Consider the following 24,789-nt stretch of genomic DNA (forward strand, 5'->3'; position numbering starts at 1 on the left):
TTGAATGATGTTAAGTATTTTGTGATAAAGACTGACCATTCCTTGCTTTAAACAATTATTATCTTCTCAGTGCCAAATTCGCTTTGGTGGCAGGAAGGAGATTGCCTCAGATTCTGATAGCAGGTGGGAAGAATAGTCCATCCAAGTATTATCTGTTTATATTATAAGTCTGAAATAGTTTGATACGATTATGCTGAATCATATTTTTGTCCTCCTTTGCTGTTTGTTTTCAGAGTCATATGCCTGTGTGCCCAGTTTGAAGCGGTATTTCAACACGGCTTGAGGAAAAGCCGCGGTTTGGCGCTCACTGCAGCTGCCATTAAACATGCTGCTGGATTCAGCAGTAAAACTGAAGCAGGTACCTTGTTTTCTGTCATTCAGCTTTTGACCAGCCATATTCATCAATGTATGATTGTGCACGGTGCAAAGAAGTATTTTTCCAAGCCTTTACTTGGTGAACTCTGTGCACTACTTAATGAGTTTGTCTTAGTTGGTACCCCTGAGAGTCATTGCCTGAGAGATTTCCCTAGTAACAAAGAACATATGCGGTGTTATGGGTTGTCCATAGAGGAAACAGATGCTTATGAGTGCTCATACAGGAAAACCAGGTGCCGATACTGTTTATGAAACCAGATGGTTATGCAACAAGCCCTGTAAAAATGGCAAAAAAGAGAAACAAGGATTTTCTGAGGTTGGTCTCTGCACCTGTTGTGGTTTTGAACTGTTTAAAATTAACAGCAGAACTAAGAGTGATACTATCAATCAATGCTCACAGTGAGTACTTTTTAGTTTTTGTAGAGTAGAAAGTTGATTGCCATCCAGAAAATAGTGGGGAAATTTTGAGTGATGTTATACGATTCTGAGATATCATAAATAATGTACTTGATGAACTCTAGTCGAAACTGAACATGGTTGAAGAAATTCACTGCTGAATGAGTTCATGCAAAAAGCTACGGTGTCAATTTTTATCTTGAGGATGCCCCCCCCCCCCCCTCTATTATATATACACACACACACATTCATACTTTCAAAAGTGACAGTCAAAACATTTATAATGTTACAAAACATTTCAGTTTCAAGTAAATGCTGTTTATTTTCTGTTTTCAACATTTATAATAATAATAATAAATATTTATTGAGCCACAAATCAGCATATTAGAATTATTTCTGAAAGACCGCTGTCACTGAGTAATGTTTCTTCAATATATATCTCAATATATATATATATAAACGCGTGTATAATAAAATATATATTAAATATGTATAAATACTGTATTATATTATATATACTGTATAAATATACTGTATTTTGATCAAATAAATGCAGCCTTGGTGAGCATAAAAAAAAAATTACAAAAAAAATCTGACTGAGCCCATACATTTGAATGGTATTAAATATGTAAATAATATTTAACCATTGTTTCCCATTGATGCCACAGTCTAATCTGTCCCGCCGCAGCTTCATAATGTATTTGACGTTGGGTTTTGCATCATCTGTCAAACCAGCTAAAAACCAAATGCATCTATATAGTCTGTTGCCCTCCACAGTCTCACACAATCCCATGGGAAACACTTTTAGCTGTTGTTAATAATGTTAATAAGTTAATAATAAGTTATACTAATAAGTTATTTAAATGTATTATTTTGCAAGTAAAATGATCACATCAGAACCCACAACCTCTTAGTTTCCAGCCCAGATCTTTAAACATTAGGCTTCACTACCCTTTATCCACAGTCCAGACTACCTGAGCCCCAAGTGACCAGTTATATTATACAACAGCATTATATTATAGAGATTATATTTTTATTTTTTGCAGTGAAAACATTTATTGTAATTTTCTTTTCTCTCAACCATGAGGATTTTTAGAATAAGTATTGCTGATCTAAATTCTGATTGACAAAATGACCTCCTTATAACGTCTGTGATATCTCTATTATCAATAATGGGGAACTGAGAGCATTGCTGTGGCAGTTCAAACCGACTCTCTTGTGTGTTTCAGAGCTGACGTTCTGGTTTTATGTGAAGGAGCACCTCAACCGCCATGAGTTGCAGCGCTTCTACTCTCTGCGCAATATCACATCTGAGCTGGGCCGGGGCCGGGCATGGCTTCGCTGTGCCCTGAACGAACACTCGCTAGAGCGTTATCTACACATGTTGCTGGCAGATAATGCCCGTCTTGGGTAAAGACACCAATGATTCTTGGTTTTGGATGTCTTTTTTTGTTTATTATTATCCTTGTTGATTTTCGTTACATATCAGTAAAGCCCTGTTTACACCACCAGTGACGCGCAGTGACAAAGTGACATGATCCAATTCATTTAAATCGAGAACTGGCTACTAGTGATGTGAAGTTTGGTAGAATATAATTTAAATGTTACATGTTAATTGCCAAATTCCCCAACACTTCTACTTTAGCAAATGTTGATCACATTTCGAATAAGAAAAACTATAATGCAGCAAACGCCAAATGATGAGAGACCGAATTGGTTAATAATTCATTGCTTAGCAGTCTATTAGTTCACCTCCCCTCCCGATCAGAGTCATTCGTTCTATTGTCATATATTGTCTGTAGCGGAAACAGAAATTATTAGTTCACCTTCGGCTTAGAGTCTCCGCAATTTTGTTGTTTTTTCATTTTACAGCGCCACTAAGTGGCAGTGACCTCGTTCTTTTTCACGTAACCTCATACTGAGGCCATTTACAGTTATACCGACTTTGGTGAAATTGTCTCATTCCGTGCAAGAGTTAAAGGGTTAGTTCACCCAAAAATGAAAATTCTGTCAGTATTTACTCACCCTCATGTTGTTCCAACCCCGTAAGACCTTCGTTCATCTTCGGAACACAAATTAAGATATTTAAGATATTAAGATCGCTCCTGCATACAGTCCATAGGCTTCTTGAGGGACTGGCTCTTGCTGTCCTCGAAAAGTCATTAAAGACATCGTTAAAATAGTCCAAGTGACTACAGGGGCTCAATCTTAAGTTTATCAAACGACGAGAACACTTTTGTGCGCAAAAAAACAACAAAAATAACGACTTTATTTCAACTATTCACTTCCTTCTCCATGAGCCTGTAAGTCAGTTAACGTAGTGTGATTGCGTAGAGCTACGTCACACGTAGGCTCACTATTGGCCGACGCTGGTCATGTGTGTGTGATGCGTGTGACGTACAGTAACAGAAGCTTACGCTATTAAACTAGTAACCTGACTCGCGCAGAGGGAGAAATAAACGAATAGTTTTCGTTAGTAGTTTCGTTTCGAATAGTTACTTTTGACCATTGGGCCGAGGTGACGTCTTCAGGTCCGAGTTGTTTGACGGCCAACTCTTCATTACCACATTCAATGTTATGGAAAAGAACCATCATGACAGAAATTCACAAATGTATTAATTGTAAGAAATTTGAGACCAGAAATGCTCACTTAACTGGAAGAAATAAAAAAGCCGGAACTATTCACTTGTTTGCCAACCTCCCTTTACTCTTACAGTTGGGAATTATTTAACAAAACGTAACAAAAGAACAAACGACTCAGAATCAAAAAATGGATTTTTCAGGGGCAACTCGTTGTTCCCGAGTCATATTAAAAATTAGTTTGAATCGTTCATGATCGGCCCATCTCTAGAACTGGTGATTTCTGGCGACACGAGCAAAGTGATCATTTAACTTTATGCAAATTAAGAGAGTAGTTGAGTCAGTGGAGAGAGCATGTTATCCATCAGTCACTTCATCCTGTCGTATATTGTTGGCGACAAGATGGAGAAGTTCATTTTAGCGGTTAACTTCCCGGACCTCATCCAGCCGCAGCTCCTGCATCAGACAGTGGTACTCGCCATGCTCACTCCAAGCCTTAATGTTATCGTGAATCCAGATAGACTGACGCTTTCGCCTCTTATAAATAGCTGTGACGACCAAGAGCATTTGCTGTTTCTCGTTCATCTTTAATATTAAGCATTTTACGTACTGATTCCATTTTATATTTAGTCTTTTCCCTCTAAAGTCTCTGGCGGTGTGAACGGGGCTTAAGAACTCCTAACTTGTGTGAAAATAAATAGATGTTAAAGGAACACTCCGACTTTTTGGGACTTTAGCCTATTCACCTTACCCCCCAGAGTTAGATAAGTCCATACATACCTTTTTCATCTCCGTGCGTGCTATAAGTCTGTTTGACGCACCCACCGCTAGCCTAGCTTAGCACAAAGACTGGATGTGACTGGTTGCAGCTTTCATACTAATCCAAATGAGTGGCAAAATAATGCAAACGTTTTCCTATTTACATGTTGTGATTTCTATAGTCACATAATGTACAAATAACAAAGTCAAATGAGACACAGACATCTTTTAACCGTATAAAACCTGGGAACTATTCTCTGAAGGCGAAGCACTGCTACTTTGACGGCGTAATAACCGCATCACCGGAGACACGCTGTGGTGAGGAGCGGAGAGTTCGTTCGGTGTTTGGGTAATAGAGTCAGCAATTTATAAATAGTAAAAGCATAGTTTAGAGTCATGGGTTTTCGCTCTATTGTAAATAGCTGCGACTGTAAACAGGGGAGGTAATACCATGTTTCACAGAATTCCAACTAAAAACGCTGACTGGATGAAGAAATGGCTAACTTACTCTGGATATTTATCCAAACACACCATAAGATTATCAAGGGACATTATGTTTGCTCGGTACATTTCAATAAGGACGACTATTTTGAAAAAATGGAATTTGCCACACGGACCATAATGTGCTGAAGGATACGGCCATCCCATCGCTAGCACAGACAGGACAAGTGGATCACCTGCGGCTGAGGTAAGTGTTCCGTTATGTTTTTAGATGACCTACTGTAACAGTGCCTTTAGCCAGATCTAATGTAACGTTAGTGACACTATTATATGATTAGGGTATGAATATGTTTTTATCTTGATGCGGTGCGGACGCGCTTGGGAAAAAAAAACGAGCGCGTTCACCGCGTTGAACTTGCACCCTGCGCGCGGCGCGCCTAGTAGCCTAAATTTGAAATAACCATGGAAATAACGAACTTGAGCGTGCAAAAGGGTACGATAGGCTGTGAGTTCATTGTGCAAAAACAATTTGTGCTATTACTTTCCCCTTATTCTATCCTATAGTAATGCAATACTGTATATTATATAGGCAAATGTATTTACTGTTGAATACATTTGGTTCAGCTAATAAATTGCATTTCAAATATATTGATTCCTGTAATAATAATTATTTATTCATGTGATATTTATAAATCTGGGTGCGTTTTTGGTTGGAAATCAATGAAACATGGTACTGTATTACCTGGTCTCCCCTGTTTATTGTCACAGCTCATACAATAAAGCAAACACCCATGATAAACTTTGCTTTTATATCTAACGTTAGTAATTGCTGACTCTTTATTCCAACGCTGAGCGAAGCGAACTCTCTGCTCCTCGTCACGGTGCGTCTCAGGTGATTGTTATCACTCTGCCCAAGTAGCAGTGCTTCCCCTTCAGAAAATATAGTATTTATACGGTCAAAAGATGTCTGTGTCTCATATGGCCTTGATATTTGCACACTCTGTGACTATACAAACCACAACATGTAAATAGGAAAACGTTTGCGTTATTTTGTCACTCATTTGGATTAGTATGAAAGCTGCAACCATTCACATCCAGTCTTTGTGCTAAGCTAGGCTAGCGGTGGGTGCGTCAAACAGACTTATAGCACGCACGGAGATGAAAAAGGTATGTATGGACTTATCTAACTCTGGGGGGTAAGGTGAATAGGCTAAAGTCCCAAAAAGTCGGAGTGTTCCTTTAATATTTCACCCTCATATATAGTGCCTTCTATGAAGACTGGGCTTTTGTCCTGGACGAGGAGAGAGCCAGTATGCTGCCCACTATGGCTGCAGGTGATATTGCAATAAGATATTTACCACAGAGTGCCGAAGTTATGGCGTCACTTTGTACGCCAAAACGCGGAAGTGAGTTAGCATTTTAGCACTCCCGGTTCCCTTGCCTTAAAGTCTATGGGTTTTTTGGATGAATTTTTGGTAAATCGCCTGAAATAAGGTCTGTGGTGAACAAAGCCTCTAAATATTTTCACGTTTTCATCTATGACAGACCACAGCAGTTATAACTTGTGTTTTTTTTAAACTTTATTGTATCTACTTGTGGTTTTTGAAATTTTATATAGGCTTCAAAATGTATACATTTTGGTTTAACTTGTAAAGATTGTAAACTTGTAAGGGTCACAACTCTTTGTTGAACACAGATCTTATTTTTTGTGATTTTCCAAAAGTCTATGGGGAAAATGCATAACTTTTCGATCGAGGGAACCCATGCGCCGCTAACTTCCGAGTTGTCCTACAAAGTGACGTCATCACTTTGGCACTCTATTTGCTTCTGATAGTTAGCATAACATTATAAGTGTATGGCATCCTTTCTTGTGCAAGTGTCAATTCAGTTTATGTGTCAACAGGGCTCAATTCCATCCTGTTTGCCATCAACATTGACAACACGGACCTAAATGGCGTGACCCGTGGGGGACCGTCTGTCTCCCACCTGCTTAAGGAGTCCACACAGGGCATGAGCAGTTTGTGGAAAGAGTCTACTCAAGGTGTCAGCACACTTCTGCGGGAAATCGGCACTGCCACTGCCGTGGTTCCTGGTTTCATTCCTCGCTCCGATGCTCCATCAGACCCACTGCCTGTCTTGCCCCGAAGCACTTCTGCAGGTTCTTGAGTCACATACTATATAAGATTTACACATGCACTGGCAAAAAAAAGTGCAAAAATGCTACTTCGGGGTACAACAGCTTGTCACTGGGGTTATTACTACTCTAAGGTACAAATATGCACCTCGAGCGTAGATGTGTACCCCGAAGGCCACTATATACACTCACTGTGAAGTTCTTTTCTGTTTTTCACCTGGGAGTTAAAAAAAAGTTTGAATAATTTTTCAGGGGTGTACTGTTGAGTGAATATCCAACGGCGCCCACGTTGCTGAGAGCGGCATTTAGATGAATATGTAAATATGTGCTGCAAGCTTTTCTATCTAAAACAGAATAAGCACAATAAAGTATCCGATCATAGCGAGGTGGATGTGTTTGCACAAGCTCTGCAGTTTACATGCATCATTTCACGTTTATTCATATTGCACTTTATACAAGAAACTGCGGTAGGCATGAAAAATAGTGTCAGTGTGGCTTTCAATTAGAATTACAACCACTTTTTTTTGGAAATAGACTCATTTTGCAACTCCCCCAGAGTTAAACATTTGGGTTTTACCGTTTTTGAATGTATTCAGCCAATTTTTTTATATTTAGAAGAATATCAGTAACCAGACAGTTTCTGGTCCCATTGACTCCCATAGTACGGTATATTTTTTTTCCTACTATGGAAGTCAATGAGACCAGAAACTGTCTGGTTACTGATATTCTTCTAAATATCAGAAAATCGGCTGAATACATTTGAAAACGGTAAAACCCAAATGTTTAACTCTGGGGGAGTTGTAAAATGAGCCTATTTCCAAAAAAAGTGGAGTATCCCTTTAATTTCTACCATGAAGCAGCTCTCCAGTGTGTTCATGTTTCAGTAAAGATGTCCCTTTATTGTTACTACCCCACTGACATGCTGTTGTATCCTTAAAGATATAATTTGTCTAAGAGTGTGTTTTATTTCCTGTTCTTTAACTAATAAATATTATTATTATTGTGCATTCATTTGATGACTGAGATTCAGTTGCCATTGTTTAGTTACCCTTATATTATTGATTTAATTGCATTTTAGATTCCGGTTTAAGAAAAGACCGTAGACGTAAAAAGAAGATCACAAACATAATCTCGTTTGACGATGACTTGGACGTGGGTGCGGAAGATGAGGATGAAGCTGGTGAGGACGTTGTGAGGAGTCTCAGAAAGAGTGCGATGGGTCATATGAGTTCTGAGGAGGCTCTGGACCCTCCGGACTCTACCTCTCCCATTCATAATGGCCTGACTGAGCCTGGGATTGTGAGATGGGGTGAAACGCCCACAGAGAATGGAGTGCTGTCCGATACCAAGAGCATTGACAATGAGGAAGAGGATGACATTTATGGAAAGAGCAGGCAGGAGCTCCCACAAGAGGATCATGGGAATGGGGAGCGGTGAGATTACTTAAAAGATGTTCCCGAAATCACCCCTTATACCATTAGATAGGGCGCTATTTGAAGGGACAGCCATTTGTAGTGGTGTCCGAAACCATAGTGGACATTGAGTGCACTCATTCAATCTGATAATGCACCGCAATAACGGGTGTACAGCTGATGTACACTCAATGGCCAGAGAATACCCATAATGCACTGCGAGGGTCGTGCCGAATAAATTCCCGGGTCTCCGAATTCGCTCATTCATTTCATTTAATACTTCAAGTGGACTATATTAGTGGAGTAATGTAGGGAATAGTGAACGAGGGCGATTTCATTGTTGTTTTAATTGTTGAAATCACTATCACCTGTAGTTCTGTATATTATATTGCATTTCTGTCTACAGATCCTCCTAAATATTACACAATGCACCTTTAATAAACATCAGGATGTTGTGAGACTTCAACCGAATTGACAATTAAATATAGCTTTATTAACTTTTATAATAACACTTTATTTTAATGTGTCTTTGTTACACGTCACATATCAAAAGCGACAAGCATTTATAATGTTGGTAATAGTAAAATACATTTATAATGTTACAAAGAAATTCTATTTTAAAATAAAAGCAGTTCTTCCTGAAATTTCTATTCATCAAAGAATCCTGAGAAAGAATGTTTCATGTTTTTTTATGAACTTCATAACTACATATTAATCTGCACAACTCTATATTTCTAAATATTCTTGATTTTACTTCATTTTTAAAACAAATGAATGCATCTTTGGGTGAGCTTAAGAGACTTTCAAAAATATGACGACAAAAAAAGTTAAACTTTACGGACCCCAAACCTGTAAAAAGTAGTTTATTTGCAATGCAACATAATTGCAAGCAACTAACACTAAACCATAACCCTATAGTAAGTAGTACATGCAGTAAAATAATATTTAGATCTTGTGAAATTACATTGTAACAAAGAAACAATGAAATAAGGGGTTACACTTTATTTTAAGATGTCTTTGTTAGATTAATTATACATTTAAGTACTTAGATTATTATACATTTAAGTACTTAGGTTAAGCTTAGGGTTTGGTCTAGGGTTAGTTGCATGAAATTGTGTATAATTTTTAGTTATAGTAACTTATAAGGTTTGATTATAACATTCTGCTCTGCATAGGTTGGTTGTGGGGAGTTTATCCAGTGTTTCTACATGGAGACCAAGGCAAATCATCACAGAGAATGACAATGACAACTCGCACATTCTCATACCTCTGGCCTCCAGCGAGCCCTATACACAACAAGGTCAGACCCACATCCTGTCACACACTGCTCATTTAGGGACATCTTGCTGTGTTTTCATGTTCTTGTCCACATAGATGGGGCTGGCATTTTTATGTCTTCTGATTGTTCAAACGGATGAGTTTAACTTAAAGTGTAAATTGCAGGTTACATTTTTCACGAAGATAATACAATGTGCTTACTAAACAAACATAAGAACCGCCCACAATTGTTTTTTTTATGTTTTTTTTAATAATGAAATGATGCATTATAATATGAAAAGTTGGTACGTTTTAGTGTGGTTTTAAGCATGCCTTCTCCTTTAACGTCATTTAAAGGAGTAGTTCACTTTAAAAAAAAAAAACTTTTGCTGATAATTTACTCAACCCTATGTCATCCAAGATGTCCATGTCATTCTTTCTTCTGTCAAACAGAAATTAAGGTTTTTGATGAAAACATTCTAGGATTTTTCTCCATATAATGCACTTTACTGGTAACCAAACGGTTCAAGGTCCAAAAGACAGTTTCAGTTCATTCATTCATCAAAATGAACAAATCTTTTCCTGAGTCAATTCGTTCATTTCGTTCGTTGAATGAACCAAATGACACGAAAAAAGATTCGTTCATTTTGATGAACGAGTTTGAACAGGAGAGTCACGAATGCGCATCACAGCACAGAGCAAGGTGACCATTTGAGCTTATAAAACTTAAACTTTTTTTTTTTTTTTTTTAAATGAGTGACCATTTCACTTGATTCTTCGTCTGGAATCGTTTAAAGCCCTTTGAACAGTTTGCACTGAAACTGTCTTTTGGACCTTGAACCATTTGGTTCCCATTAAAGTCCATTATATGCAGAAAAATGCTGGAATGTTTTCATCAAAAACCTTAATTTCTTTTCGACTGAAGAAAGAAAGACATGGACATCTTGGATGACATGGGGGTGAGTAAATTATCAGCAAAAGTTTTTTTTAAAAGTGAACAACTCCTTTAACTCTTTCCCCGCCAGCGTTTAAAAAAAAAGTTGCCAGCCACCGCCAGGGTTTTTGACGATTTTCGCTAAATTTTAATGCCCCGCTGAATATTTTCTTCCATGAATATATGAAGATGATATATATAAAAATAAAGATCTGAGCCTCTGCTTTTAGGCAAAAAAAACGTTTTTATTTTATCTTCATTTGTTCTTTTTTTATTGCCTCTTGAACAGAGGTAGGTTTTGTCAAAAACACAACATTTTGGACAAAAAACTGAGAAAAAGGTATTTTTATCAAACAAGTGCATTTAAAAGCGGAATACATTCAGATGTTGTTTCCTTCATATATAAAACTTTCCAAAATAAATTAAAAACATAAATAAATGTAAAATGTATCAAATTTCCCAGGATGTAAGGGAAATGTAACTTTTGCAATAAAACTTCTGCCTCTGCCTCTCTGTGTTCTACCTGTGAATAATGAATAATTGGAATTACAATAAAAAGGCCTAGACACACACACACACACACACACACAAATACATATTACAATGTGGTAAATGTGCACAAAGAGAGAAATAATTTGACAATTACACCTTCATATTTAGACAGCCACACATAAATGCCTGCACACACACATACATATTATAGTGTCATAATACAAGTATTATACGATCTATCTGCGGCACGTCCATGGCTAGAACTTTCTGTGACAACATGTGCATCTCTCTCACTGACTACTTCGTCCCGATCAGATTCAGAATAATCAAATAAAGAGTGATCGGACTCCGAGTCCATTAACCTCCAGTACTTCAGCCATATACCTCTGCATTGTCTGTCTGATGCATTCTCACTACTCCACTGTTTGAGACGATTGCAATCTGTTTCTCTAAACAAAGAGTTGCGCACTCATTCAGGACATGCGCGCGGGTCTTCCTCACCGTATACCACCTAAAACACGGATACCCGGAAAATTCCGTGTTTGGCGGTGATGCGTTTTTTCATTAAACCCGGAAAATTCCGTGTTTGGCGGGGAAAGAGTTAAAGGGACTCCAAGCTTTTACTGTCTATGCCTGGTCTATGGCCCAAGCCTAGAGTTACCGTTAGTCTAAACGGCAAGTAGGCTAGCAGTTATATTGGAGACCTAGCTTGCAAAAATGGTTAACTATTGTGTTTGTGTGGGATGTATGAATGCATCAAAATATGGGGGAGAAGCGCTACAAGTTCCCCAAGGACAGACGACTGATTCGTGCCTGTAAGTGTTAGCAGACCCGAGGTAGATCTTGGGTATGCAAGCCCGACCCTAACCAAGACCCTAACCCTAACCCAGCCCGGCCCGACACAATAACTGTAATGAGCCCGAGCCCGATTTAAACCCGACCATATTTTGATACGTGGGTCATTATATAACTGACGTTCTCAACTGTTGTCTATATTCCATTCTCCCGCCCACAACATATGTTTTGTCAGCAAAAATCCTTTTTTTCAAATGTGTTAGCATATGTGTCGCCACCATACACATCAGCATAAATGCTCCTGATAAATAATTTCTTATTAAAGCATTAACACACAAACCACACTGTTATAACATAAAAACATGCAGACTAACTTACAGTCATGCATGGTTTGGCATGACTGCGCGCAAAGTGGGCTCCCATAATAATTCCTAAAAAGCTGACATCAGTTCAGCACGATTTCACACATCTCTGTTATTATCAATGAATCTTTCATAATATCTACACTTTGTTCGTTATAATTCCAGGATTTGCCTGCATACAGAATTTATCACTGAACAAAAAGTAAGTTTTGAGCGGTGAGGGAAGTCTATCATAAATGCTTCTGATTGGCCATTGTGTTCCTAGAAATCAACACACACGTCTGTGATTGGCTACATCGCTCAACGCTGCAAAGAAACTCTGGCCTGTAAATCGTATCTATTTTGTTTTAGTTGTTCTTGTTGCTTTTCTGCAAAAGGTGAATAAAAATGTGTTCGTTTTTATGTTTTATTCATAGATATTTCTAGTTTGCGGGAGTAATGCGAATCGTTTTATTCTCCCTCGACCCACACACACACAGTGAGTGCATTACCGCCCGCGCTCCCTTAAACAGCTACTATAAAAAACATGCTACCTTTGAAGAAACCTCAAAAAATCTTATTTGTAACGCATTTTTTAAGACATTTTTTTTAAATATATGCTTATTGAGCACTTTAATTTACTCATTAATTGTTTGTTGTGGTTAACCTGCAATTTACACTTTAAATGTAGCACTGATTAATTGAATGTGTAATGTGTGAGTTCAATTTTGGCATGGAGAAATGTGCTATTTTTGTACTTTCAGCTGGTAGTTCAGTTGAAAATGTCAAATTTCATGGACAGAAGGAGAGCTCAAGCCCACCAACTGACAGCGAAAAACAAAGCCAACTCCAATTTAGGTATCTGATACAAAAGAGCACTTTTTTTAGTGCGATTTTCTTTGAAGACTAATGCTTATTGTCTGTCTTAGCATGGAGCCCGACTCACCAGCGCAGATTTCTCCCACGACCGGTGTTCTGCCGACCCCTGGCCTTCCCGAGTCCATGACCATTGGTGAGTCGACCTAAGATATCATTGTCCAGAGATTTGATCTTTATTTATTTTTTTTTACTTTTTGAAAGTTACAACTTTACTTGAACATTTTTTATACTAATTTAAATGGATAGTTCACCCTAAAATAATTGTCATTTGTCCTCATTTATTTACCTAATTTCAAACCTCTATGCTGTGAAAAATTGAATAATCTTATCTTCACACAGCTCTTTTCAATAAAACCACCAAGCTCCAAAGATGGAGAACGTTTACACTACTGTTTCAAAATTTGGAGTCAGAAAGATCAAATTAATTTTTTTTAAATACTTTTATTCAATTAAAAAGCAATAAATTGATCAAAAGTGACATTATAGACTTTTACATTGTTACAAAAGGTTACCATTTCATGATAAAAAGTATCATGGATCCACAAAAATGTTAACTTTGTACAACTTTCTAATGTTGATAATAATAAGAAAAGTTACTTTAGCTAAATCGCCATATTAAAATGGTTTCTGAAGGTTCATCTTTAAATTCCATCACAGGAATAAATCATTTTAAAATGCTTTAAAAAAGAGGTTATTTTAAATTGTGATATTATTTCACAGTATTACTGTTTAAATAAGTGCACAAGCGACTTCTTTAAAAATCTTAGCGACCCCCAAATTTTGAACGGTACTTGAATGTTGTCGTGTGTCCGATGTCTTCTGAAGCCATACGACTGCTTTGTTACCTGTGGTCACTATGAACTTTGTTGTATGAAAGGAGGAAGATTCTTCAAAGATTATCTTTTTGTTTCTACAACAGACTGTTTTGGAACAACATGAAGGTCAATAAGTAATGATTATTAATATTTTAAATATCAGTCATGACTGTTTCTTTAACTATACGTTTAGCATATTTTTGCATACTTCGTCTAAACAAAGGATGTATGCCTTTGAGGATTTGTGCTGTGGACAGATGGCATCACTGAGGTAATTTGCCTTGACCACAGCTCTGTTGTCTAGTGGTTTGGTGCAGATGTAAGACCGTTTTATTCATTGTTTAAATATTGGCCATGTGACTTTGCCTTTAAGAAGACGACTTTGAAACTAAGTTATGATAGTAATCTATCACTTTACCGTCTTTGTGCTGTGGAGACATGCTACACTTGTAAGCGCAGACATTATTCTAGACTTCTATGGGATTAGATGGGATTTCTATTTTTTGATTCAACCCCTGCATACTTCCTCTGTCCAGATGAGGGCAATGTTGGTTCAGTGTGAAACACTCATGTTGTCTGTCTGTCTCTCTCTCTCTCTTTTGTCTGGACAAAACACAACTTTGAGATGGGGCTTGAGGTGACTGATCCAGTTTTACTTCAGCTTTCAAAAATAAAAAGGAGAAAAGATGAAAGCAAGAAAATATTCCATGCAGAGTGCCAGAATCTGCTTGTGCTCCTCTCAGACATGAGTAAAATTCAATTTCAGATCAAACATGGCTTTCTCAGTATGCCTTAATAACCTATTAAATCATATTTGATTATGGATACAACGAACATTACCTTCAAGGCTCGAAAATGCTGTTTTTATCAGCTATATATTAGACAGCTTTTTCACCTGGATATTTATTTGCCTTTTGTTAACATCGTAGTTTGCTTATATGCAAAAAAACCCCCCCAGCTAAAATACATTCTTAAAGGGATACTCTACATAAAAATTAAATATTCATTCATCATTTACTCACAATCAGTGTTGCTAAGTAATTAGTTACTGTAATTGAATTACTTTTCCCTTGAAAATGTAAAGTAAGGGATTACTCTTCATTTATCTGTTATTTAATTATTACATCTGATGTAATTGAGGTAAATACTGTGTATAGATCAATCAGATCTCATAGCGATTCCTATGCATTTTATGAGGTGTCTAAATCACACGACCGCACTCGTACAAATTTGCATGAATTAATGTAAAATATGTATGATAAAAGTGTGAAATCTGAAATGTCATGAGATCAGACATAAAACAATAGTGGGTTTAACATCAAAATGTATTGTCTGATGTTAAAAAGTATGTTTTTATAATGTAACCTTCTCCACCTTGGTCAGTTTATGGATAATGCAATTTTATAGTATTGATTTGAAAGAATTAAGACAGATTCATGGCTTTGTATTATTCAGCTGGTTGAGATTGATATGGGATTTTGAAAGTAATTAGTAATTAAATACTTTTTAGAGAGCGTAATTAGTACAGTAATCTAATTACACTGTTGGAGAGGTAATTAGTAACTAGTAGTAATTAATTACTTTTTTTAGAGTAACTTACCCAATACTGCTCACAATTATGTCATTACTGTCTTCTGTGAAAAATAAAAGACAATATTTAGTGAACCAAAACCGTTTGGTTGCCACTATTCAAAATATCATCTTTCATGTTCCACAGAAGAAAGATAGTCATACAGGTTTGGTTTGGAAGAACATGAGGGTAAATGATGAGAGAAATACATATTTTTTGGGTGAACTGTAACTAAGTTGATTTCCTAAAACATGTGTTACGACATTGGCTAAATTGTTGCATATGTTGTATCCGCTGATGTGAATGAGAAAAGATGGCGTCTGTGGATGGTCTGCCGTCTGTCGCGCCTCCTCTCCCTCTTTTTGCTCTTTCTACTGTTTCTTCTGCTCCCAAATTGTTTTGCACTTTTGATGATCATCAAACGTTGATGGATATTTGAACCTGCCAGAAAGGCTGACGCAGAACATTTCAGTGGCAAATCTCTGAGACTCGCTTATTAAGACAAGCTTTTAGAAAAACAGGGAACAGTTGTGGGATTAGTCTTTTGGGAACAGTTGTAATTAATACTATGAACAAACCCATCTTACGTGGCTTATGAGTGAGTGGGAAAGGAATATTTTATTTATATGTATTTTCAGCCTGTCAGAATCATGAATATTTCTATTCTTGTCTGTCTATTTAGTCCAAGTCTATTTAAGCCCATTCCTAATGTGATACTAATTGTAGCATTTTTATGAACAGTACTCTTTTTTTTTTTTTTTTGCTGTTTATCATATGTTTTATAAGGAACAACTAAATAACCTCCCCATTTTAAAGGTACACTGTTACCTTTTTGTTCAAAATGACCATAATGAGTCAAGACATTTTAACATGTGTTTGTCTTCACTGTAAAAAATATTGATGGTTTAACTTAAAAAAGTAAGTTCATTGAACTGGAAAAAGTGAGTTAATACAATGAAGGAGATTAATTTAACCATCAGAAACTCAAAATTATATGTTATCTGAACTAAATAAATGATTTAAGTTGATTTGACAAAAGAAAAAATGTTGTGATTACTACACTGTAAAAAAATATTGTTGGTTTAACTTAAAAAAGTAAGTAACCTGGGTTGCCTTAAAATTTTAAGTTGATTGAACTGGAAAAAGTGAGTTAATACAATGAAGTAGACTAATTTAACCATCAGAAACTCAAAATAATAAGTTATCTTAACTAAATAAATTACTGTAAAGTTGATTTGACAAAAGAAAATATGTTGTGATAACAAATCTCGAAAATATTTTTTACAGTGTTACTATGGCAAGGCTATTATAAGTGTTTATATTTTAGACCTGTCAGGATGGTTCTTGCAGGAAATTGCATATATCATTTGTTGCCTGTGTGTGTCTTGTCATATTCGTAAAAAGTTGCTCCGGCTACTGATGCATGGTGTGGGAGTGGCATAGGTTAGTTGTAAAAATGAGAAAGAAAGGTTGACATGAACATGCTAAATATCGAAACTCTGAGGAATCACTTATTTTTTAAATCGCTAAACATCAGAGAGTCTGCTGGCAAAAAGAAAACGTGACACAGCTCGTAATAAACCGAAAGCCGACATTGCATTGGCTACTGGGGGATTTGAAATTGTTTTACTCGACAGAGGAGTAAAGTATTTTATTGAATGAATAAAGTGCCATATGTATCTCTCTAACAGAGTTCATTGTAAAGCATTATACTACAGGGCTGTTGAATACTTGATTCTGATTGGTTGAGAACATTCTAAAGGTGTGCAATTATTTTCAGGGAAACGCACAGCTAAAGTAGTTTCAGGCAAGTTTGAACCGCATTACAGTTCCATATCACTGCGCGTAGTTAACTGTAGTAACGGAAAATAGGATACAATTCATACCAAGAGAAGACATGCAGCCCCATGCTCTTGATCTGCAATTTTCGATGTCTAACTTCACAATCAATGGACACAATACAGTTTAATTTTAATGAATAAAGTATAGTCCTATCTATAATAGGCTAAATAGAAAACTATTCCAGATAATATAACAAATAAATAATTATTGATAGGCTTACTTGTTAAAAGGGCGTTGTGTTTTTCATTTATTGGGTTATCTACTGTCAATTATAGAAAACAAGAATGAACCAATTAATTAAAACTAAGTTAATAAATAAATAAAAAATAACATTGACGCACATCGTCACGTCTCTCACGTCTCTCTCTCTTTCTCTCTCTATTAACTACATTAATAACTGCATAAAGCCGGGACAGACTAGTTTAGGCCAAAGGCAAAGCGCATGCACTACACATTTGGTCAAAAATGAGTTAAGACTTGTAATGGGTTTCATGACGTGTTCTGTCTTGTGAAAAAATATCTGGGTTAAATGATGTCCCGTTTCGGAGATGCATTACCACATAATCTACCCATAACATGTTTTACTGGCATGGTATAAAAACTTTAAAGGCCTTTTCTCCATTTCTTTGTTTGCCTAGTTACTGCACTTTGCCTTTGTAAGGCAGTTATGAATGTAATTTGATACTTCTGAGTTCTGACTGATCATGCCCAAACGCGCGTTCAGTCTGTGTTCACACAGTTGGTGTTTAGTAAGACCTGCTAAGTTACAGTCGATGGAAACAGTCGGTCTTCGAATATTTCAGCGAATTGTAAGTGTGTCCCCAATCATTACATTAGTCTGCTATAAGTGGCTCAAACCTCCGTTACTCTAAAATGACGTTTTGGAATTAGCAACGGAGCCAAGGGATTAGATGCGTAAGAAATTAGTCCTACATACAGTACAAGAGCGCTTTAAAGGAGAACTCCGGCGAACAATGAACCTTTGGTCTAATAAAACATCGGTACATAGTCAACCGTTCTCTGAGATTTGTTTTCATGATAATCGAATGTAAAGAGTTTTATCTCTAAAAACTGTTAAGCGTATAATGCTAGTAATGGGGGCATTGACTTAGTAAAGAGAAACCGCTGGTTTATACCACTAACAAGGCTCAAAATAGCCCCACATTAACGCAGTAACTTAATGAGGCTCCATACATGCAAAACGAAGCATTGAGAACTTTGTAAGTGTACAGACCGTTTAATAAGAAGATACTTTATGAAGACAGTTCACTTAGCGTATACAGACAGGAGCCATCTTAAAAAATAGTCTCGATAAGTCGTTTCCCGAACGCAGTGCTGAGTGATCTGAACTGTATGAAGTTCACATAGACTGTAAAAAAAGATGGACGACGCCCCTCCGCTCTTTTCCATCGGAGAGAACTGTAGCCGCCAGTGTCTCGATATGACGCTGACATCTTGGGACCTGAGTCTGCGCACTTGCGTGTTTCGGGACCAGTCATGCGCAGTCGTGAGCAGGAAGTAAAGCCGCGAAATCAAGGCCGCGCCCTCCTTCGCGCTGAATCAAACGCAAGCACACGCCCCGCACTTTCATTAAGTGTCATCTGTCTGCTTCGTTCTTCTCCAATGAAGTTTGCTGATTGCAGAACCTCGTTAAAATAAGGTAAATACAACTACTAACCACATAATCAACATTATTAAAAAAGTCCGCTGGTGCTTCAGTGACTACCTCGCACAGAGAACCTGTCAATCACAGCTGTCAATCATGATGTCAGAGCACCGTTTTTATCATCACATAACTAACTAAAAACAAACTTATTTTAAAAACGAACACTTGAAATTACATCAACGTGATAGAAACTACAGTAAATGACAGAAACTATCTTTGGAAAAAGGATATGTGAAGTGTAATTTAATTGTTTAGTTGGTCTCGCGTCCCATTGAATAACATGGGGAGGCGGGGGTTATGAGCTATACTAGGACCGGTCACAGGGGGGCGATCGAGACGTTTTGGCTTCACTTTTGAAGGCTTGTGCGGCACGCTTGGGAAGTTCAGCGAACTTCTGAACTGTATGAGCGGCGTTCGGGGATCGACTTATCGAGACTATTTTTTAAGATGGCTCCTGTCTGTATACGCTAAGTGAACTGTCTTCATAAAGTATCTTCTTATTAAACGGTCTGTACACTTACAAAGTTCTCAATGCTTCGTTTTGTATGTATGGAGTCTCATTATGTTACTGCGTTAGTGTGGGGCTATTTTGAGCCTTGTTAGTGGTATAAACCAGCGGTTTCTTTTTACTTAGTCAATGCCCCCATTACTAGCATTATACGCTAAACAGTTTTTAGAGATAAAACTCTTTACATTCGATTATCATGAAAACAAATCTCAGAGAACGATTGACTAGGTACCGATGTTTTATTAGACCAAAGGTTCATTGTTCGCCGGAGTTCTCCTTTAATGTCAAAAACTTGACAAACGTCTTGATATGAATCATCCGAACAATGTTTTGAGGTGTGGTAACTGTAGTATAAGCGGAATAATTGACTTCAGGCCGTTGAATTATCCGGAAAATAATGCACACCCGAGGTGGTAATGCGGTCACGACGTCGATGTGCATTATTTTTCAACGGCCTGTCGTCAATTATTCCTTACTTATCTGTTGTGAAGGGTCTCATTCATCCGCACTGTCACCTGGAGCCAAAGCACAACCAAAATAATGTTCTTCTGCAAAATACATGCAGTTTGAATTTTTTACTGTTAGAAAAGCCAAAAGTTACACGTTTACCTTTCTTTTTTTTTTTTTGAGATCAGTATAGTGTATCGAACCAATTTGTGACATGGGTCTATCGTAACTCCCCTACGTGTAACACAAAACTTCAGGTTCAATCCCAAGTAGGGGTGACCCCAATGCGCTTTTTTAGCAGACTCATAATCTCAGGTTTCTCCAGAGGGATTCTCCATGCAGATAATACGATGTAAATAGCCTTTGATGAAAAGCCTATGTGCTAAATGTGAACCGATGCCAGGTGTCTCAGACTGCTGTCTTACTTTCTGGGAAGCAAGTCAAAGCTTTGCCTCCTGTACTTGCTCCTGCCTGCTTCCTCTCAGGATTACAAACGTACTTGGACGCCTCGCCCTGGTGTGTTTCTCCTCCTCCAGATGGGGGGCTATGGGAGTGGGAGCGGGCTCATCCGCATGAATTCTCCTCCAGATCCCTCTCCAACACACACACACACGCACACATGCACTTCTGCAGTCCAGTGTAGCATAACTGTGACAACCACATAGTGCATTGTGCATTTAAAATCCTTTGTGTGGGTGAAAACAGCCCTAAACAGTTTGTTTGATTTGTTCTGTTAAATATAGTGCTATCTTGTACTGTAATTCATTTGGAACAGTCCATTAAGCACACAGGACTAGGCAGTTATACTAACAGTCTTTATTGGAAAACACCAATCATTCTTATCGGTCAGTTGAGTGGAATGGATAGGTCATACATGGATTATTAGCAATATTTTGCTGATGTTCTTAGGGAATATCGTGAATTTCATGGTAATGTTCAAAGTTTAGCTCATATAGACGCTAAGCCAATTTCACTCCCCTTGAAAAGCAGCTGATATAATAGTCTGCTGCTTTCAAATGCTCCCTTGAATGTCTTTATGATAATTCTGTGAAGAGCGGCAAATATTTCTATTGCTATTTGTTTTTGCAGCATTGAGCATTGTAGCCAATCACAGACATGTCTGTTAAGTGCATCAACGTAATGATAAATCAGATGTGTTTGTTATTCAGAATCACCTCAATAGCCGCGTTTCCACTGCCGGGCTAGGGCTGGGCCAGAGCTAACAGCGAGCCGGGCCGAGCTAGTGGCCTCGGGCCTCAAGCACCGGGCTTGCGTTTCCACTGCCGGGCCAGTAGCCCCACAGCGCTGCCCCAGACCCCACCCCTAACACGCCTTTCAGGATCAAACGTCATAAAACCCAACCCATTTCAGCGGGTATTATGAATTAATTTATTTTGTAAATTAGGAAGATAGCAAGTATATTAACTCACCTGCCGTAGTGGCTGCAATAGTGTCACGAGACCAGTAGGCTACAGGCGATTCTCCATTTCAAGCAGCGATTTTTTGCGCGATAGGCTATAACAGGCTGCGGGCACGTTTTCAAGTTATTCATTAATCGTTAACCGAGGCCCATCGGTTAATACTCGGTGCATAGTGTGCGCGCCGCAACCTCGAGATACAGAGTAAATTTTTAACACCTTTAATAACTGATTGGACCCCATTTGAAACGAAATTAATTTATAGAAATAAAACGCAGCAAGTACGGAGCAGTAAAAGCCCCATTTCCATCACCCTTCAAACTGAAATTGCCAATTGAAAATAAGCAAAACGTCCATTTCACAAAAACTCCGTGTCTGCAAATAATAATAATAATAATAACCATCATCATCATTATTGTAACATTTTATTAGGCTGCATATGTAGAAGACGCCTTTATCCAAAAAAGGAACAGAGCACAAATAAACACAATATTTTTGACAAATATCAGCGCATATCCAGTGTGTGTGGAGCACGCACTGATGGCTGCGAGACGCCCATGTGAACAGTTTCATTGCATTTATTTCAGTGGAAACAACTTAAAATACTCTTTAATTTCTGGTCATACAGAAAATAATAATACATTATTCGCAAATAAATTTATTTATAACAAGAAAACGTTGTGCTTTAACAATTAATCAAGGCGCGCTTCATGATCTCCGTGAACTGAAGCGCGAGACCTGAAACAGCCACTGCATTTGAATTTGTTCGTTTTAAATTGGACATTTAAAGCTTTAGTCTACAGGGGTTCTACAGGGGTTATATCCTTTGTAGATTAAATGTCCAATTTAAAACGAACAAATTCGAATCGAAAGCCAATATCTTCTATGTTTATGTAGCTTAATTTCTCTCTAAATGTGCATCCGGAGATGGAGATATGTTTTTAGCCGAAAATCATTTAGAAAACAATAGTTTATTAATAAACAATTAATGCCTCGTTATTTTATATTATTTTATTATCAGACACATTTATTATAGCCTATAAATCACCCATAAATCCCCTTTCTGTAGGCTGTGGTTACGGCTCTTCTCATTCAGCACTGCGGGGAAAATATCATTTCCAGGTTCTAATTTGGCCTCAGAAAACCAGTAAAATAGGCCTATATATTTTTTTCATATTAATTTGTCAAATATTTTAAATGTTTAAGGGGCAAAAAAATCAAACAAATATCTGAAAATTCGTCGATATGTAGCCTATATGGCCTATGTATTGTTGCGCAGCATTTGGCATAGGCCTACAGTTCAAATTAAAATGTTATGCTATTTTAAACGGTTAATCGGTTAAACATGGACACCCCAATGTGCATCTTGCTTCAGATCATAACGTTCCATAACACCGATAAACTCCGCCTTTTACCTTGAGCACGCCTCTAGCCCGAGCTGGCCCCCTCTGGCCCAAGGTATTCGACGGGCCAGAAATCCTGGCCGTTGGCCCTGAGGAAGCCCCGATCAAGCCCCGGAAGTGACAGTGGAAACGCGACTGGCCCTGGCACGCACTAGCACGGCCCGGCCCTGGCCCGGCAGTGGAAACGCGGCTATTGCTGCTCAAAACGGCTGAGTTTTTGTTTAAAATGAGGTCGAAGAATGAGTGCTCATTAATCCTTTCATTACAACCAACAAAGTGTAAGGATGATGCAAATTTGAGACTGATTACGCAGCGTAGACAGGTATTTGTTTAAAAGGGGAGCATCAGTGTGGAACTCCGTGAGATTGAGCTGAACTGAAGTGATTGACAACTTCAGTGATTATAGAGGGAGCGCTCTTTACTTGCTTTCGGTATATAACTTATAATTTGAAGAAAAGTTTTTTAAGTTTTTCTAACTGCAGTGCATGCTACAATTTTTTGGGGAGTGACAAACGTATTTAAGTGCAGAACTGAATCTGAAAGTGCGGTGATTGACAGTGAAAACCTTTGTTCTTCATTTTATTGGTAACTTTTCACTTGGCTTTTTAATGTTTACTTAACTGAAAATAATTTGAGGGAAACATGCTGTTTTTGAGGTTTATTTACTTATTCGCATTAATAGTGAACTTATTGAATTTTATATTTTTCATTTTCAAATAGTTAAATAGTTTCAATAGTTTTTGCTATGGTACAGAAATTGGTACAGAGAACCGTGAATTTTTACTTGCATTGGTCATAGCTGTCAACCCTCCCCGTTTTTTTTTTCCGGGTTTCTCACGTATTTTAGCTCTTTTCCCGTTGCCTTCCCATTTTAGTATTTCCCGTAAAATATCCCGTATTTTTACACTCTTATTGTGTGAGACGTACATGCTCGGACAGATTCGGCTTGAAGTCGTTCATCCTCGGATGCGGCACTGCTACAAAAAAGCTGTGCACACAGCCAAGCGAAATGAGGTCTTGACAGTCTTGCGCACCCAACTTTTCATTTTTTTTCCGCGCTTGTGCAAACGAGTCGAGTATAAAGGCTTTTGTCAGCGCACGCTCTTATCGGTAAAGGAGGACAGACCTCTCCCAATCATCTTCAGCAGAAGCAGCCTCCGATCGTACCACTAACTCCGCCTCCGTTTCCCTCGTAAGCTGATATTAGTATTTAAGCATTCTCTATAATTTTTTTTTTAATGACACATTTCACTCTTTCTCTCTCACACATATGTAGGCTAGTCATAAACTCTTTAGAATTTTAATGATTAGTGTTTTATTTAAAAATTTTGTAGGTAAGAGTCGTGTAAAAAAAAAAAATCCCTTATTTTGGGGATGGATTCCGGGAATTTCTCCCTTATTTTCAATGTTCAATGTTGACAGCTATGGCATTGGTGCCGACAAGGGGTAGGTGATATGACCATATTCTTAAAAGATATGAAAGTTTTTATTTCATGGTAACATGGTAAATAGGGTGCTGAAGTGATGACGTCACTTTAGGACAACTCGGAAGTTAGCGGTGCATGGGTTCCCTCGATCGAAAAGCTATGCTTTTTCCCCATAGACTTTTGGAAAATCGCAAAAAATAAGATCTGTGTTTAACAAAGAGTTGTGACCCTTACACATTTTGTCTATCAAGATAATCTTTACAAGTAAATCCAAAATGTATACATTTTGAAGCCTATATAAAGTTTAAAAAACACAAGCAGACACAATAAAGTTTAAAAAACCACAAGCAGGTTATAACAAGTGTGTTTTATGTCATATATCAAAACGTGAAAATATTTAGAGGCTTTGTTCACCACAGACCTTATTTCAGGCGATTTAGCAAAAACCCATTCAAAAAACCCATAGACTTTAGAGCGAGGGAACCGGGAGTGCTAAAATGCTAACTCACTTCCGTGTTTTGGCCTACAAAGTGACGTCGTAACTTCGGCACTCTATAAGACGCGAAAGAGAACTGAATTCGCGATCGCATCCTGAGAGACGTGCTTTTTCCCCGTGTGTCAGTCAGTCAGAGTTCTGTTTCACTGCTTATTGTGCTTCATAATACATTTGAACACCAAGCACATCCTAAATTTGCGATCACCTTCTGTGATAAGCAGCTTTCTGTGTGCGCCAGTCTGCATGAGCACCACACCGAGTTCTTTTTCAGGATATTGTGCTTATAACTCTTTTTATATTGCACTTACGGTATAGTAATTTTTTTAACATCAAGCACGTCCCGCTCTTTATACTGTCATTCATGCATTTCACCACTCTGAAGTGGCAATAGTGCTATATTTT

At 37.8% G+C, this 24,789-nt stretch overlaps 1 protein-coding gene across 1 annotated transcript in view; it reads left to right on the forward strand.

Moving 5' to 3' along the window:
- snx29 (sorting nexin 29) overlaps positions 1-24,789 on the forward strand; it is a 192,729-nt gene that overhangs the window by 2,630 nt on the left and 165,310 nt on the right. Inside the window, exons 3-11 of the mRNA XM_039685322.2 lie at positions 71-123; positions 234-358; positions 2,001-2,181; positions 5,815-5,885; positions 6,455-6,709; positions 7,764-8,118; positions 9,273-9,397; positions 12,681-12,774; positions 12,846-12,928. Of these exons, the coding sequence (XP_039541256.2) occupies positions 71-123; positions 234-358; positions 2,001-2,181; positions 5,815-5,885; positions 6,455-6,709; positions 7,764-8,118; positions 9,273-9,397; positions 12,681-12,774; positions 12,846-12,928 (1,342 nt within the window). The remainder of the gene's footprint in view (positions 1-70; positions 124-233; positions 359-2,000; positions 2,182-5,814; positions 5,886-6,454; positions 6,710-7,763; positions 8,119-9,272; positions 9,398-12,680; positions 12,775-12,845; positions 12,929-24,789) is intronic.

The sequence above is a fragment of the Pimephales promelas genome, chromosome 17, assembly GCF_988280905.1.
Source record: "Pimephales promelas chromosome 17, fPimPro1.hap1.1, whole genome shotgun sequence".
Taxonomy (NCBI): Eukaryota; Metazoa; Chordata; class Actinopteri; order Cypriniformes; family Leuciscidae; genus Pimephales; species Pimephales promelas.